Source organism: Madurella fahalii, assembly GCF_045866475.1.
Source record: "Madurella fahalii IFM 68171 DNA, scaffold_4, whole genome shotgun sequence".
Lineage (NCBI taxonomy): Eukaryota > Fungi > Ascomycota > Sordariomycetes > Sordariales > Madurella > Madurella fahalii.
This window is the reverse complement of record NW_027263974.1, coordinates 3,014,713-3,030,637: the sequence shown is the minus strand read 5'-3', so window position 1 is coordinate 3,030,637 and position 15,925 is coordinate 3,014,713. Positions and strand designations below refer to the sequence as shown.

The following is a 15,925-nucleotide window of genomic DNA, read 5'->3' as shown; positions in this document are numbered from 1 at the left end:
ATTCGAACACTACTGCCAGGACAACAACATCAAAACGCTCTGCATACCTGCACACTCTTCCTACAAGTGCTAGCCACTCGACATTAGCTGTTTTGGACCGTTGAAGCAGGTATACGGTCGTCAAATCGAAGGCTTAATACATATGTATATCAACCACATCAGCAAGCTCGAGTTCCTCTATGCCTTCCGCAAAGCCTTCTTTGCCTCTATGACAGAGAGCAATATACAGGGTGGCTTTGCAGGAGCCGGCCTAGTACCGTACGACCCAGAGAGGGTACTTTCTCAACTGGATATTCGGCATCGTACGCCAATACCCCTAATCTCATAGCCTAGTACTACAGAACCTTAGGTCTTCCAGACGCCACACAACCCTCGAGAAGCCAACGCACAGTCAGCGGCTATTAAGATCCGCATTGCCAACCACCAAAACAACTCTCTGACCTCAATATTAGTTGCAGTAGACCAACTAACTAAGAGTACAATGGCTGTAATGCACCAGATGGTGAGTTGGGGAAAACAGTCCCCAGAGAGCAGGGTCCCTCTAATCAGAGGGACACAGTTGCTAGGATGATGCCCCGGAGGCTGGAACTTGCCGTAGGCCCATTTTTCTTTTGCACCATAAGTAGGGCCGTCCTGGCCATTGCTCCTTAGACAGGACAATCAATTCAGTACTTTTCTTCACACTTGTTACAAGCTCAATTGACGAGCTCTCCTTGCGTGCAAAGCGATCTCCCTCTGATCAGAGGGAGCTCTATTTGCACATGTTGTTTTGACCTTGTTTAGGCTGCAGGGACCCGATTTGTGGTGGTATCGCCTGGCCTGTCTTGTCTATCTTGTCTGTCTGGCATTTGGCCGTCTTTGCCCTCCCCCTTGTTTTGGTGGGTATGTGGGTGTAGATGTGTGTTTCTGTACCATTTCAATGGCCCTCCTTCAGTCAGAGGTCTCTTCGCTCCGTAAGGCTAACGAAGCACTAAGTAAGCGCCGGAGAGCTAAAAGAACGCGTGTGTAGCTTGTAGGATCACTTACTGTACAGGATGTACAGGATCTACTGGCCAGAAGGCTATGGGTGGGGAGGTAGTTGAAGAAATACAGCTGTGTAGTAGTAGTGGGGGTGGGGTTCGTACGAAGATACGGTGTTGTGGTGTGTGTGGTAAGCCTGGCCACAATGCCCAGACCTGCTAGGAGGCTGTAGAATCGTCTGATTCAGCTGTTTCTGATGTAATTGTAGTTGGTTGATGCTGTTGTTGTTGTATTTTAGAGGGTTGTTGTAGTAGGGTGGTGGGGACTGTAAATCTCGCTTGTCTGTACATCTCGCTTATCAATCACGTTATGACTAGGCCTCAAGTAGTAATGGATGTTTTAGTACGTTTTGGCGTGGCAACGTTAGCTAATACGAATGTATTTCTGGACATCTGGGTCATATAGTAGCTCGACTTGGAAAACTGCCGCTACCGGACCCAGGTGCACACGCTGCGGGGAGGTGTAGAAGTCATGATCGGCAGAGCACCGCTCAGACTGGAGACAGGACCTCTTGCCTTTCTTCCTTGCTTACCTTTCGTGATTCCTACTTCTGCAAATTGCCTCCGTCAGCCCAGGGGAACATCAGGTAGTTTTGTGATCCCCGGTGAACGCCGCCAGACACTCGATGATATGCGGGTGTTTGAGGTCACGAATATCCATGAGGGCCTTTGCTTCATTGTTGAATTGAGCTTGAAATTCAGTGTACTCGGGATCGGCCACTCGAATCTCCTTGACTGCTGCGTGTCTCCTTTCATTGTTGAACTATGAAAAGTATCAGTAACCCAGCCACCCAAAGCCACTCCCTGGCTTACTCACATCTCGGGGAGGATTCGGTAGATGGTCCTCATAAACTCTCATCCGGTGGACAACAGAAGAGGCACCCTCGTGTGGCTTTTGGCTCCGATTATCAGGTTTGAGAAACGGCAGGGGCTGGTCTGGCTCAAGCCGGAAGATGCAGCTCTCCTCGGAAAATACCGGTGCCATGTGCTCCCACAGCGCGCTTGAGAAATTCCTCTTCATTGCCGGTTTCCAGTCTCTGAGACGGAACGCTGGGAGCTTAAGGTCGACTGGCAGCTTCTCATCGAAGAAGTCGTCATGAAGTGTTGCAAAAAGCAGTAGGCTTGCGAGGCCAGCCAGCCTCGTGAGACAATCGCCAAGATTTTCGGTGCGCGTTCGAGCACAAACTTGACCAACGGCTCATCTTCATCTGACTCAAGGTCTAGCTCGTCCCTGACCACACGGCCGTGTTCAGTATCATAGGATCCTTGTAGGTTCCGGCAGGTAAGAAATAACGACCGCAAAACCCATGACTCTTGATATAAAGTTGGCAGACCCTGTCAGCAAGTCCTTCGACCTCGGTGCACATAGTCAAACGTGATGAAGCGCAGTACGTTTCGCAGTCTGATTTAACGTGTGTAGAGATAAGCTGAGCACATGGGACACTGTCGATTTCGGATCGAAGAGCCGACAACGCAAGAATTTTTCGAAAAGATTGTGTGCTAATCCAGTTGTATGGGCCCTCACCGTTGTATTTGGTGAGATAAGGCTCTCAAAGCCTCGTCGATTTGAAACTTGGGCGGGTAATGACGGGCGGAAAAGATGCAATTGCAGCTCTTTTTGGCGGTGAAGCCTTGGCCTGAGCATCGCCGAGACAAAGCAGGGTTACACCACGGCACGTCAGTATAATCGAGGGGTGCAGGGTACAAAGCAAACGTAGAGAAAGAGCATCGCCGGAAGTAGGGAAAGCACATTGCCGGAAACGGAACGCTGGGGATATAAGCCTCTTTTATTTGCTTTATAGATGAACAGCGGCCTTTGGAGCCCTTGAAGTGTAGAGAAGGGGTTAGTGAATCACTGGTATTTTTGAGAGCCGACCTGCCGCGCTCGCATCCCATACCCTCACAAAACCTTAAAAGCCCTTTTCAGCCGTTTCCCATCTTGTAGCAGAAATGCCCAATACGACAAAAGGATACCTCGGGAAAATACAGACCATGGCGGCTAGGAATTCCATGGCACATCTTGGAAGTGCTTCTTAAGTCGGACGGTAAATTTCATACGCGAGCCACGACTTTTCTCGCAATAATTTAGTAGGACGTATTGGCATCGATTTCTTCGCGCCTCCGTAACGGCCCACATGGCCGCATCCGGCCCTACAACCGCATCCCTCCGATCGTGTCCAGGAACAACCGGTCTCTGGCTCGCTCAGGAAACCCCTGTGACGACCGGCCTCAATTGCTGCACCTGGCCCAATGACCACTGGCTGTTGGGCCCATGCAAGGCGGCCCCGTTACGTGCACACCTTGTGTTGGCATATTTAGCAGGGGCTCTGCGGCCCTGACCCTTAGAGAAACTAAGCTTCTTTTTACCACCTTTTTGGGTTGGTCTTTTGCATTTCTTCATAGCACAACTTGGCCAACTTGTTACAACACTGCTGTTCAGCTTGACTGTGCATTAGACAGATTAGCAAGATGGTGAGAAGGATGTAACGTATTTGATAAGCGAGTCGTACAAATAAGCGAGTCGTACAGTCCCCACCACCCTGCAACAACTATCCTCAATTACAAAACAATAACACTAGGAACCAACTATAATTACATCAGAAACAGCTGAATCTGACGATTCTGCAGCCTCCTTGCAAGTACGGGCATTATAGCCAGGCTTGCCACACACACCACAGCACCGTATCTTTGTACGACCCCCCCCTATACTACTACCACCCGGCTGTGTACCTTCAACTACCTCCCTACCTCCATCGTTCTGGGCCAGTAGATCGTATGCAGCCTATACAGTAAGTGATTCTCCAAGCTATACGCATGTTCTTTTGGCTCTCTGGCGTTTACTTAGCGCTTCGTTGGCCTTGCGGAGCGAAGAGACCTCTGTACGAAGAAGAGCTACCTCGTACATTACAGCCGTTATACTCTTTGTCAGTTGGTCTACTACAGCCAACATTGAAGTCGGGGAGCTGTTTGGTGGTTGGCAATACAGGTCTTTATAGCCGTTGACTATACGTTAACTTCTCGGGGGTTATATGGCATTTGGAAGACCCAAGGTTATGCCGTATTTGACTGTAATGCTGGGGGTGTTAGCGTACGAAGCTGTACATCTAGGGTAGAAAGTACCCTCTCTAGATCGTACGGTATAAGGCTGGCCCCTGAAAAGCCACCCTATATATTACTCTCTGTTATAGAGGCAAAGAAGGCCTCGCGGAAGGCGCAGAGGAACTCGAGCTTGCTGACGTAGTTGATATGCATGCGCATTAAGTCCTCGATTTAGCGACCGTACGCCTACTTCAGTAGCCCAAAGCAGCCAACATCGAATAGCTAGCACTTGTAGAAAGAGTACGGAGGTATACTATTACGTAGCGGAGGCCAGCACTGCTTAGCAGTGTCTGGGCCCACATCCCGTCAGGGATGACGGCCCAGGGGTCATCGCATACTGAAATGGTGCAGAAACACACATCTACACCCACATACCCACCAAAAACAAGGGGGAGGGCAAAGACGGCCAAATGCCAGACAGACAAGATAGACAAGACAGGCCAGGCGATACCACCACAAATCGGGTCCCTGCAGCCTAAACAAGGTCAAAACAACATGTGCAAATAGAGCTCCCTCTGATCAGAGGGAGATCGCTTTGCACGCAAGGAGAGCTCGTCAATTGAGCTTGTAACAAGTGTGAAGAAAAGTACTGAATTGATTGTCCTGTCTAAGGAGCAATGGCCAGGACGGCCCTACTTATGGTGCAAAAGAAAAATGGGCCTACGGCAAGTTCCAGCCCCCGGGGTACCATCCTAGCAACTGTGTCCCTCTGATCAGAGGGACCCTGCCCTCTGGGGACTATTTTCCCCAACTCAATACGTCTATAAAAACCCCTCAGATTTGCCCTCAGAGGATCTTCATCCAATCAACCATCATCATATCTTACTTTGTCATAGATCATACCAGTGTTCATAAAGTGCCTACCTCAGCGTCAAGGCTAACGCCCTTGAGGTCACCAGTTACGGGACCACGACGGAAACCCCGTAACATATACAGAGTATAATGATATTGTTCTACTTACAGTAGAGCTTGAACTCAGTCGAGTAGTAGCTCTCGTAGCCGTCGAGGATCAACAACCAGTATATGCCCTTTATACGGGATTTTATATAGTAGTCGTGTCAGATCGAAAATTGGGATTGCTATAAGAAAAGGAGAGTGAAAGGATGATTCGCATTGAAGGAGCGGCGTCTGCGCAGCTATCGCTTCTAAGGAGGTGGTAGGTGACAGTGTTGAACTCTGAACGTTCCAAAACTTCCGGCGAAGCCGGTAATTTATAGGCCTCTGACCCTGGCAGTGCCCCGCCTGCACCTGACACCCTCCTGCACCTGACAAGTCGAAGTATTTGATCCAATCTAGGCCTACTGCATTGGTAGTTTAGCCATTGTCAGTAGTTGCAGTACACCAGGTAAGTAGAAGATTACACTCCCGGTACCAGTTACCAAGGTAGTATTGTATAGCCAAGATGATGAATGGTGTGAGGGTCAAGGACCCAAGGGTAGTAGGACCTGTCAAAAGGGTCAGGAAGCTGGATCCTGGATCTGCAAAACACGAACCCGGATCAGTGTGATCCGGATTAGTGCGACTCGGATAAGTGTGATCCGATCTCTCGGAGACCCGTCAACCCGGGTCTCTGTGGTCCAGGAAATTGGGAATAAGAAGGAAGTTCACCTCCGTTAGACAAGGAAGAAAAGAGGACATCCTCAATTTTCCATCCTGAATTTCCATCCTAAATTTAACTCCGAACGTTCAGAGGTGCTGTGCATCCGACAGGACCAGAGTGCCTGGGTACGAGCAGTGCACGTGCAACGTAGGAGCAGAGTGCTCGTTAGGGGTGGGATGGTGGTCTCATTGAACTCTGTCTCTCTCCTAAGTCCTGTCTTCCACTCCCCTCTTTATGCCCTGCGATGACAGCGTCTGGGCTCACTTACCCCGCTCGCTGCCCCGTCATCGACCTTGCTTGTGCGCTCCTTCGACGCTCCTCTGACGCGATATCCTCGCCCTTCTGGCCTAGCGTTGTTGTTGCTTTTGCGACCCCGCCGGCGCTGCGGCTTCGGGGCTTCCGTCCTGCGCCCACGCCGACCTTACCCAGCCGGTCCTCACAAATGGTGGGATAGCCCAACTAAGAGCGTTGATACCCTAAATCACTGTTGCCCACTTGTGGTTACCAGGCTGGGCTAGCTTTACCTTGCTATGGCCATCAGAGGTTATAACAACTATACCTACGAAGATGATCCCCATCATAAACCCAGTCCGTCGAAGTTATAGATATTGTCATCTACAATACCGTACTTAGCCTTGGTATTCTATACAAGTGCAAACCACTCGCTAATAACCTTTAGATCCTCGCATTTGGCTCTCTAGTAGTCGTATCGACGTACCCAACGTATATTGAGCTCTGGCTGGCGTTTGACAAAGTTGTAGGCCCATCGCTTACCGACAGAGGGCGCGTCGCGTATGCGTAACAGTTGGCTGGCCATATCTTCCACACCAGACAGTCTAGGCGGAAATGCACGTGAAACTAGCTCAATGATATATCGAACAATAGCCTCCTCTTCAGAATCAATGAGCCGGCGTGAGTTGGCTGGAAGATCGCGTCGTACAGGCTTGTCAGCGCGTCGGTCAGAGAGGGTCATAAGCGGTATATCGTAGAATACAGCTGCAGCTGGGAGGCTTAATTTTTCATCGTTTTGAAGAGCTTCGAGGGCCAAGAGTATCCTGGCTTCCTTTGAAGTAGGAGGCATATTAGGTTGTAGAGAAAATTGATGTTAGGTGAAAAGAGGACGCGTTGTGGTGGGGACTGTACGACTCGCTTATCTGTACGATTCGCTTATCTGTACGACTCACTTATCAAATACGTTATGGAAATGTGGAAGTTATATATCTAAAGCCCCTCTAAGTCCGAGCCCTGTGAGACGTACCGTATTCGCTTTAAAACATCTTCTCTAGGGCACCTTTGGTCAAAGCGGTACGTGGGGTGGGTGCGATTTCCCTGTTCTAAGGTCCGTACCGAAAATGATGTGATTGTATCAAATATTTTACCTACCATCTCCTACAATGGGCAAGTTACATATCCGGTTATATGTGTGCTGGAATTAGGAGACTTGTTAAAATAAGGTTGATTTGGTAGAGGGGCCCGAATTTGGGCCCCGCCTAATAGTGGATAAGATTTGGACCAGATCAATTTTAGAATATACCAGTACATGCCCTGGGATAGTACACAATATCCCAGCTGGGAATTTGGGGTGGTACACAATATACCAGCTTGGAGTTTGGGATAGTACATGATACCCCAGCTCAAAATTTGGGATAGGACATGATGATATACCAGCACCGATGGGATGTCCCACTGTATACCAGTACATAATGGGATGTCTCAGAATATACTAGGATATGCCCTAGGATAGTACATAATCCCACTCGGAATTAGTGAGAGGGCACCTACCTCGGAAGCAAGCGCACGATACTTGGTTGCAAACTTCACGTAAATTTGGCAGGATTTGTCAGAAGTACCGCTGTTACACGGAGTGCAATTGCGGCGTCGCTTTTGGCACTTTGGTGCAGTGGTCATTTCTGTCCAGCAATTGGATCCTTTTGGTTTGTTTTGAATTTTTTAGTAACGCATGGTGTTGCTCAGCTTTGATAATAGGGCTTTCAGGCCGAGTCACACGCACGCTTAGTGTGCGTGTGCGTAGTAATTGGAATTGTTGCCTGGGAGCTCAGGAAAGAATCAGGACAGAATCAGCCACAGCTCACCCCAGCTCACCCCAGCTCAGGATTGCGAGCGAAAAAGGAAAATTTGTGTGCCCAGATTCGTCGCAGACAACCAAGCTGTTACCACCCTCAGACAAGAGAGGCTTTAAGTATGCGGGCTCAGAAAGATACCTCAATCATTTCAACCCATTTATTTTGGTACTCCAGCACGCCGAGCCAGAAGTCCCAAGAAAGACTACTGCGGTCTTTGCTTCATGACGTCCTCAAGCAATGCCCAAACGTCGTCAGGAGGGTTTACCCAAAACGCTGGGCGGCCGAAGCCCGGCGGGACCAGAAGCAAGAGCTTGGGACCTTTTCAGACCTCCGCCAGGCACTTCGGGAGTTCTCCTTCTGCAACGACATGGGTGTAAAGTTCTGCTTGTTCATTGACGGGTTGGACGAATACGATGGCGACCATTCACAATTTATTGAGGGCTTGGCGTTACTGGCGGAGCGACAGGATTGTTTAGTGAGATATTCGAATGGTCAAATGGATACGGGGGAGTAAACCACGTGACCGCTCCCGAAGTCCATGGTTTCAGCAGCGGCGCCAATTTCGCGCTCTCCTGAATTCCCTCCAACGGCGCACCACCATCTCCATGAAGTTGCTTCTCCCAACCCGCCGCAAATCGGCTCACGAAAAGCAGCCAGCACGTCCTTTGCAAGACGATGTGATCCAGACTCAAGACTCCTTCAGCCGTCTCCCCGTGGAGCTGCTTCTCGTTATTTTCGAGCATTTGACTCACCCCGCCGATGTCCTTTCGGCGCTCAACGTCTGCCGTTCCTGGCGCGCCCTCCTCCTCTCTCCCGAAATATGGACCCCATTTGCCGAGCGCTTTGCTCCGGGCCTCGTCGACCATATACGCGCCTCATTTCCATCCGCAGAAGCCCAAAATGAAGCCTTCTATCTTGCCTTGCGCCACTATCACCGTTGCTCGGGCTACTTCAGCTTTGCGACCCACCAAGTGCTCCGTCTGAACCTGGATGACGACAGCTTCTTCACGTTGTCAAAACAACCTCCTATCACATCCGGCGGCGTACATTCACTCGACAGCGTCCGCGGTCTCGAACCCAGCGCAGAAGACCAGCATGTCTCTCGCCTCAAGCTGTACAGCCACGGCCGGGTTGCCTGGTGGCCCGAGGGCTGGCATATGCCCTTTTTCGCAGTCGTCGACGATCTGCGCACCCGCACACGGCGTATGTACCTGTTCCCACTCCGCGTGCGCCGCATGTCCCTGCCTGCGGGCCCATGGGACGTTGACCGGCAGCGCGGGTGGAAGACTGCCATGGGCGAGTTCTTGTTTGTCATGGGCCAGGAAGACGCCGGCGTCTGCGTCTGGCATCTTGAGCGTGACGAGATGCGAGAGCTCAAGCTTCCCGGTGCCTTTGACCGGTGCGTGGTGCAGGGCGAGAGATTGCTCTTTGTTGGTCGAAGGGCTGCTGAGGTCTGGACCTGGACATGGGACTCCAACTCGATTCAGATCATCGATGCTTCGAGACAGGGATGCTATCTCCCCGGCCCTGTTGTCATGGGCGGCCAAATCCTTTTGGGGTACCCGCCCAATCCACGCCCCTCACCCAAAGTCGGCTTGCGTTTCCGCGACACCGACGTGAAGCTCGATTTTATTCTACACCCAACAAATCCGGATGTCTTATTTGTGGTAACGTATGATGAGGTCGACCTGGTGGTCTACGAGCTCACGTCGGGTGAACTTACCGCCACCATCTTGCTCCCACGTAACCACCTCGCCTACCGCGTCCTCCAGCGCTCCCGGAGCGACGTCACCGTGCATTACCTCCGCCACCAGCGCTGTGATGCCTACGGCGGTTATTGCCTCGTCACGGCTTGGCTTGGTCTGGAACAATTCTGCGATGGTGCCTGCACTTGTCCGGGCAGCCTTGGATCTGTGTGCTTCAACGTCTACACCAAGCGCTTTACAGCAGTTGTGCACCACGCCCTCTACACGAGCACCCCCGACACGCACCTTTGGGACGGGCTGCTCGCCGTCGGGGTTGATGGCCGCCGCGACGCGGAGGATAACGCCGGTGGTGCTGCCTTGGACAGCAACATGGGGCCTCTGGTCGCGCTGTTGAAGCCATGCGACGGCCTCCCTGATCCTAACGCGCCACTGACACGCGGAAGCCCGTTGCCATTGCGGACGAGGCAGCCATCGAACATCACGAGCTTGGGCGCGACGGTGGAAGGAGTTGTCCGCTTTGTGCCGTCCAATAACGAGGAAATACGGTCTCGCCCTCAGCGTCTGGATCGCGTAGCATATGTGCTAGAGGCTGGTGGTGGTGGCGGGCGCGGGCCGGTAAAGCCACGTGAGTCTGTGATGGGTATGGATCCCCTCAAGGCCGAGTGGCTAGATGGGGACGACAAGACGTTGATATATGTGGCCGGTAAAGAGTACACGGTATGGAAATTTGGGGAAGATTGCGACCTGAAAAATGATAAGAAAGTGGCACGGGCGTGGAGGGAGCGGTGGAGAAGTGTCATGGCTAGTGCAGGACGTGGTACTAAAGGATAGGGGAGTCCGGAATCCAGATAGCGTTGGACATAGCCTACTGTCCTCCGTTTGCTGAAGGGGTGTCTGTGGAGAAGAGATGAGCCGGTCGTGTATTTAGAGTCCTAGGGTGTCCTACATTTTCTCAGCAGCACGCAAGTGCTGACTACTCGTGAAAGACGACTATGCAGAATGCTCCGCTCAGTGGTGGAAGCTTTTTGTCTTGTCGCCCCGGCGTTTTAAAACGCCCCGCCTAACGCGTTGTCGATGGGCGCGATGGTCGTCAACCGCAGCTCTAGAACAGGCGGAAGACTCACCTTATCACAACCGCGTCAAGGGGTTTTGTCACGTCATGGGGAGAGATAGAAGCGGGAATTCCGCTGATTATGGGCGTTTCGTTGTCATTCCTCCTTATTCGTGCCCGCGTCCATCACACACACTACCAATTCACTTACACCTCCCTCTCCAGCTAGCCTTGATATGGATGATAACCTGAATATATGTTAACTGACGTAGCATTTCTGCTTAGAACCACAACTCTGAACCAAGAGCATGATGAACTGCTCCTCCTGTAACCAGGGGCTAATGCCAGCCCGCGCACGACTGCCTGAGGAGACCAGAAACAAGGCGGGCTTGGAATGTAACCTTTGTGATATGAGGGAGAATCTCCCGTCTTAAGTACTACCTGATGGGTATCTCCCGACTCGGAATGGCTCAGTGCAGTGAGCTCACCAGGTGAGAATGAGGATCACGGAGTATTATACTTGTATTTCCTAGACATCCTAAGACCTTCCCACTTCTGTTACTTAGGGCCTGTGGAATGCCAAAGACCTGCTCCTGAAGAAAAACGTATTATCCATCTAATCTTGGCGTTTTAGTTCGGATGGCCAGACATGCCATACTCTTACCTTATAGGGCTCGAAGGTTGCACGGACACAACCGCTTTGTTCCCGTCAAGAATAAGGTACCTTACGTTACGTCGACACTCGGTCAATGCCCTCTAGTTGCCCCACGCTTGAGCGCGCAGTCCTCCAGACCTCACATACCTAAACTACCAGACAGACGACCCTCTACTGTAAAAGTGTTGACAACAGGATTTAACTGAACTCGCGATGGTCAAAGAAGGGCTCCTGTGTCACCCCTGCGGATCCGAATGCCCCCTCTCGGATACTTAGGTGCTTGAGGAGTGGCGTTCAGCGCGAGGGGACCAAGCCAGTCCGGCAGTAGTCAAGGCTACTTCGAGTCACAAATGAGGTTGATGTTTGTGAACTGAGTGACAAGACCAGGCGGCAGATTCAAGTTCTCGTCGATTCGGTACCTTAGTGGTGTTATCGCGGCCGCCAGAGTCAACCTTTCCGCAATGGGGCGCGCCACATCCCAGGCCAGAGAGAGCCTGATGACCCAGGATGAGGACTAACTTGTTCTGTTCTGAGATCCTCGCGACTGTCATATTCTGCTCCTTCGGCAAGACGCCGCGCATCATGCGGTTCTTCTACACCAGCTCCGTGGCCGAGACATATGAGCCTGCTTTTCATTCATGGCTGGAGAAAATGAGCGGGAAATCCCTTGTCGGGGTGCGGGCGGTCATCGTGCTTGGCATCTTCAAGTTCTAGATCTCCTGCGGTTTCGGCGTATAGCAGCTCTTCGCCCCGGATTCCGATGCGCCGTCGCCAGACGAGCACACGGTACACTTCCTCCGAACTCGAGGCGTCTGGGCGAGTTGCCCAGTACACGATGGACCGGGGGGGAGTATCTGAGTATTGGATGAAGTGGAATATGGAGTCAGGACGGGTTCCTGGGGCTCCAGGCGGTATGGCGTGATGGCGAGCGACCAACTCGGTGGGCGCGGTGTATCGAACCTGCATCGTACGTCTAAGATAGGTAGCTTTTGCTTGAAAAATTGACGAGAATTTTGATACCTGAAGCGTTGTTCTCTTGCGCCTGGTTATCGAGTTCTCGCGCCAAATAGCCGCCCCAATTGCTATAAAGTCGTGGATAAGAAGAACGACATCGACATCATAGGAATTGGAATCAGTGCGAGCATCAACCTGGAGATCTACTTGCGCATCCAGTGGCGAGAAAATGACGGCTTCCCCCAAGGTTCGACGTGTAGCTATTGTCGGCGCTGGCATCAGCGGCGTTCTCTCCGCCGCGCACCTCCTCGCCGCTGGTATTGAAGTTGTCGTCTTTGAGCGAAACAATGCTCCTGGTGGTGTCTGGTGGGATGACTATCAGTTGGATTTATTCTGTCTCGGCCGGACTGCTAATCACACTTGTTCAGGGTGTACAATGAACGAACCGCACTCTCACCATCTTATCCATCCATCAGGGCATCGGAGGCTGATTTGCCACCTATGGAATGCGAAGGAGATGAAGCTGAGTTCACGCTGAGATATGCACCGCCGGGGTGGGTAAACGGCTTGGTGTTTCTGCGATGAGCTGAGATTTAATAACACACTTCAGGCCGTGCTACCATAACCTCAAAACTAATGTGCCAACACCGCTGATGGAAGTGACGCTTCTTGACTGGCCGGAATCCACGCCGCTTTTTGCCCACAACAGCATCGTTCGAAAGTATATCGAGGATCTATCTACCACTACCGGGGTGCATCGTCATACGATATATAGCGCCCGAGTGCAAGAGGTCAAGAAAGATGGACCCGGATGGGAGGTCACATGGATCATGTTGCAGAAGAAATCAACCGAGATCGAGCACACTGCTGTAGGGATCACCCAGAGTCACCAATTTCCGTTCATATTCGCTGATCAGATGATGCTAAAGTATTTCGACGCTGTAGTGTTGGCGACGGGGCACTACCACGCTCCTCGTGTTCCCAACATCGCTGGCCTTGCACAAGCAAAGAAGAGATATCCTACGAGAATCATGCACTCTAAGGAGTACAGGGTTCCGGATTCTTTCAAAGACAAGGTATATGCTTCATATTCCAGGTCTCAAGATAGCATATGCCGCTGACACAGATCAACTGTCTGTAGAAAGTTCTCTTAATAGGAGGAGGAGTTTCGTCAGTCGACATTGCCAACGACATAAGCCCACTGGCAGATACCATTTACCAGAGCACCAGGAACAGTCATTTCGATCTCGACCCTAGGATGCTCCCTGCAAATGCGACACGTGTCGACGAGGTGGCCGTATTTCATGTCCCGGATGATTCCAGCATCGAGCCGCTCCTGGAGCACGAGCCACTGCCCATATCAGTCCAGCTAGTAACCGGGAAGGTTTTGAACGATATCGATACCATTGTGCTATGTACGGGCTACCAGATCACGCTTCCCTTCATGCAGACCTACCACTCTGATATAACGCCACTGGAGGAAGCAGATGAAAGGCTGTTGGTTACCGATGGCTCGCAAGTGCACAATCTCCACAAAGATATCTTCTACATGCCCGACCCGACGCTGGCTTTCGTCGGGCTTCCTTACTACACTTTTACGTTCTCAGTTTTTGACTTTCAAGCCATCACTGTTGCGCAGGTGTTTTCCGGCGCCGTTGATATACCTAGCCAGGCTGAGATGAGGGATGAGTACGAGGCTAAGGTGAAGGAGGTTGGTCTTGGTAAAACCTTCCACTCGGTCCATAACAAAGAGGAAGTCTACGTGGGCAATCTCATGTCATGGGTGAATGTGAGCAGGGCAACTCGTGGCCTTGAGCCTCTGTCAGGATTCGGTCCAAAGTGGTTCGCGGCCAAGGAGGCGTTCAGGCAAAGGGTGAGGGCCGAGGCGAAGAAGGCCGAACTCTTGGCTCAGGCTCAGGCCGTTTCCGGTGAGAAAATTACATCGAATTCATAGACAAATACGGTGGTTGTTCGGCAAATGTAAACGGTAGCTTGTGAAAACGCTCTGACGACAGGGACGTCAAGTCCAGCGAGATTGACCATAACCTCCAACCCTAAACCCCCCTTATCTTCCCCCCCCGCGGCCCCACTTACTCCCAGACTGTTTAAAAATACGAATCGACCCTGGTATGGTATGTAGCGAGCCGCCTCATTCGCCTCGCTAGGCGCTCCGAGTATGCAAGTTGGCGCATTGCAGTAAAATCCAGGCGCCGCCTGGAGCCAACGTTGGCGCCGCGCCAGATTCTGCATGACTGCGCCGAATGGGTCATGTCGCGCGCCAAACCCACCCCGAGGCGCGATACGGCGTCAATCCCACCATGCAATCTCGCCGGCGCCAAGAAGCGTCTCATATGCGCCAATCACTTTCGTCAATGGAAGTGGTGTATACTGCGTAGCGAAGCTATAGTCGGCCCGAGAATCCACTCATATAGTGGCCAAAAGGGTGCTTGCATACGCACCATACCACTAAATGGATTGGATCGCCATCTGTATGGTTTGTATTATCTCTTGCCTAGGAGAGTGATGATCTTCAATCTGGAAAGGGTGGGTTATCTTTGCTACCTTTAGGTCAGCGTGCTCGGGTCCTTGAAGCTAGATGGCTGGAATCTGCCATTCACGATCCTCCCCCTGGCCTTCCATCCACGGCAGACAAGCGTCCCAAAGCGCCCTAAACTCACCGTCCCCCATGCCCATCATCTCCTCCCAGACTCTCATGTCCACCCTGTGCCCCCACGACAGGAATGTGACTAAGATGAAATCGGCATATCCTGCTTTCTCGCCCTCGAAGAACGGTCCTACTACGCCCTCTGGCCTATCTTTTAGCATCCGTAGGAATATATCCAGCTCGCTCTTCATTGCGATGATGGTAGTTCGGACTTCGTCCTCTTCCGTAATCTCGAGGTCCAGTAGAGGTTTGCCGAACCACTCAGTCCGCGTTCTTATAAAGTAATCCTTGCCGCGCTCGTCCAGGACGTTGACGGCCTTTGGAAGGAGAAGGAAGAGACCCTTCCCAGCGGCACGAAACATGATGTTTTCCACCGCGAGGGCCAGCGCGTAGCTCGCCGGACCGGAGGGGAACAGTGGCGGTGACGGGAAAATCCTATCTAAGTGACATGCGATGGGCAGTGAGTCCATCATGGCCCCGGCCGGGTTCGCCTTAACCGAGTCTGGGTGACAGATAGCCGGGAGGGTGTACAGCATCCGGCCCTTTTTGTGCGGAGCAACGGACATACTCTTGAGCAGAGGGGCGATATCGGGATAGGAGATGAAGCTCTGCGTATAAGGGATCGTCTTGTAGTTAAGGACCATCCGGATCTTGAGCGTACTTGATGACCAGGATCGCGATGACCCTAGAGTGAATTGTTAGGGTGTGTAAAGCATACTTCCGGATGTTACCAAAGATAGCTATACCTGGAAGAATCGAGTCAATGTCGAAGAAGTGAACGGGGGTAATACCGGTCATGATGGTTGTGGTGCTTGGCTTCCTCTGCCTAGCATCGAGAGGTGGGGGAGTACAATTAGCACTTATCCCTTATTAAACAAAAAGGCTTATTAAACAAGAAGGAAACATCTTTTCCACCAACTTAGAAGCTAAACCACCTCGCGCCAATAGGCGATAATAATAGTTTCCCACGCCATGGACTGGCGCAAGGGCCCCTCCCTTCCGGAGACGCCTGCATAGGGGTACTTACTAACGATCATGCGTCTGATTGGGTGGGCTGTGCGTCTACGGTCTAAGTCCACCAGGTGTCCTCTA

General features: G+C 51.7%; 4 protein-coding genes across 4 annotated transcripts; 2 read left to right on the top strand and 2 right to left on the bottom strand.

Annotated features, from left to right (window-relative positions):
• Positions 1-1,602: 1,602 nt before the first annotated feature.
• On the bottom strand, positions 1,603-2,040 carry MFIFM68171_07874 (uncharacterized protein; the record flags this gene model as incomplete). Its single annotated transcript, XM_071063294.1, has 2 exons — positions 1,603-1,782; positions 1,837-2,040. 2 exons carry the CDS (start codon positions 2,038-2,040, stop codon positions 1,603-1,605), a joined length of 384 nt encoding a protein of 127 aa, XP_070919395.1.
• A 6,367-nt stretch (positions 2,041-8,407) lies between these two features.
• Positions 8,408-10,339, top strand: MFIFM68171_07873 (uncharacterized protein; the record flags this gene model as incomplete). The annotated part of the gene is made up of 1 exon (XM_071063293.1): positions 8,408-10,339. One exon carries the CDS (start codon positions 8,408-8,410, stop codon positions 10,337-10,339), a length of 1,932 nt encoding a protein of 643 aa, XP_070919394.1.
• Positions 10,340-12,397: 2,058 nt separating this feature from the next.
• MFIFM68171_07872 (uncharacterized protein) lies at positions 12,398-14,122 on the top strand (the record flags this gene model as incomplete). Its single annotated transcript, XM_071063292.1, has 4 exons — positions 12,398-12,534; positions 12,597-12,722; positions 12,779-13,244; positions 13,310-14,122. 4 exons carry the CDS (start codon positions 12,398-12,400, stop codon positions 14,120-14,122), a joined length of 1,542 nt encoding a protein of 513 aa, XP_070919393.1.
• A 638-nt stretch (positions 14,123-14,760) lies between these two features.
• Positions 14,761-15,631, bottom strand: MFIFM68171_07871 (uncharacterized protein; the record flags this gene model as incomplete). The annotated part of the gene is made up of 2 exons (XM_071063291.1): positions 14,761-15,518; positions 15,580-15,631. 2 exons carry the CDS (start codon positions 15,629-15,631, stop codon positions 14,761-14,763), a joined length of 810 nt encoding a protein of 269 aa, XP_070919392.1.
• Positions 15,632-15,925: the final 294 nt, after the last annotated feature.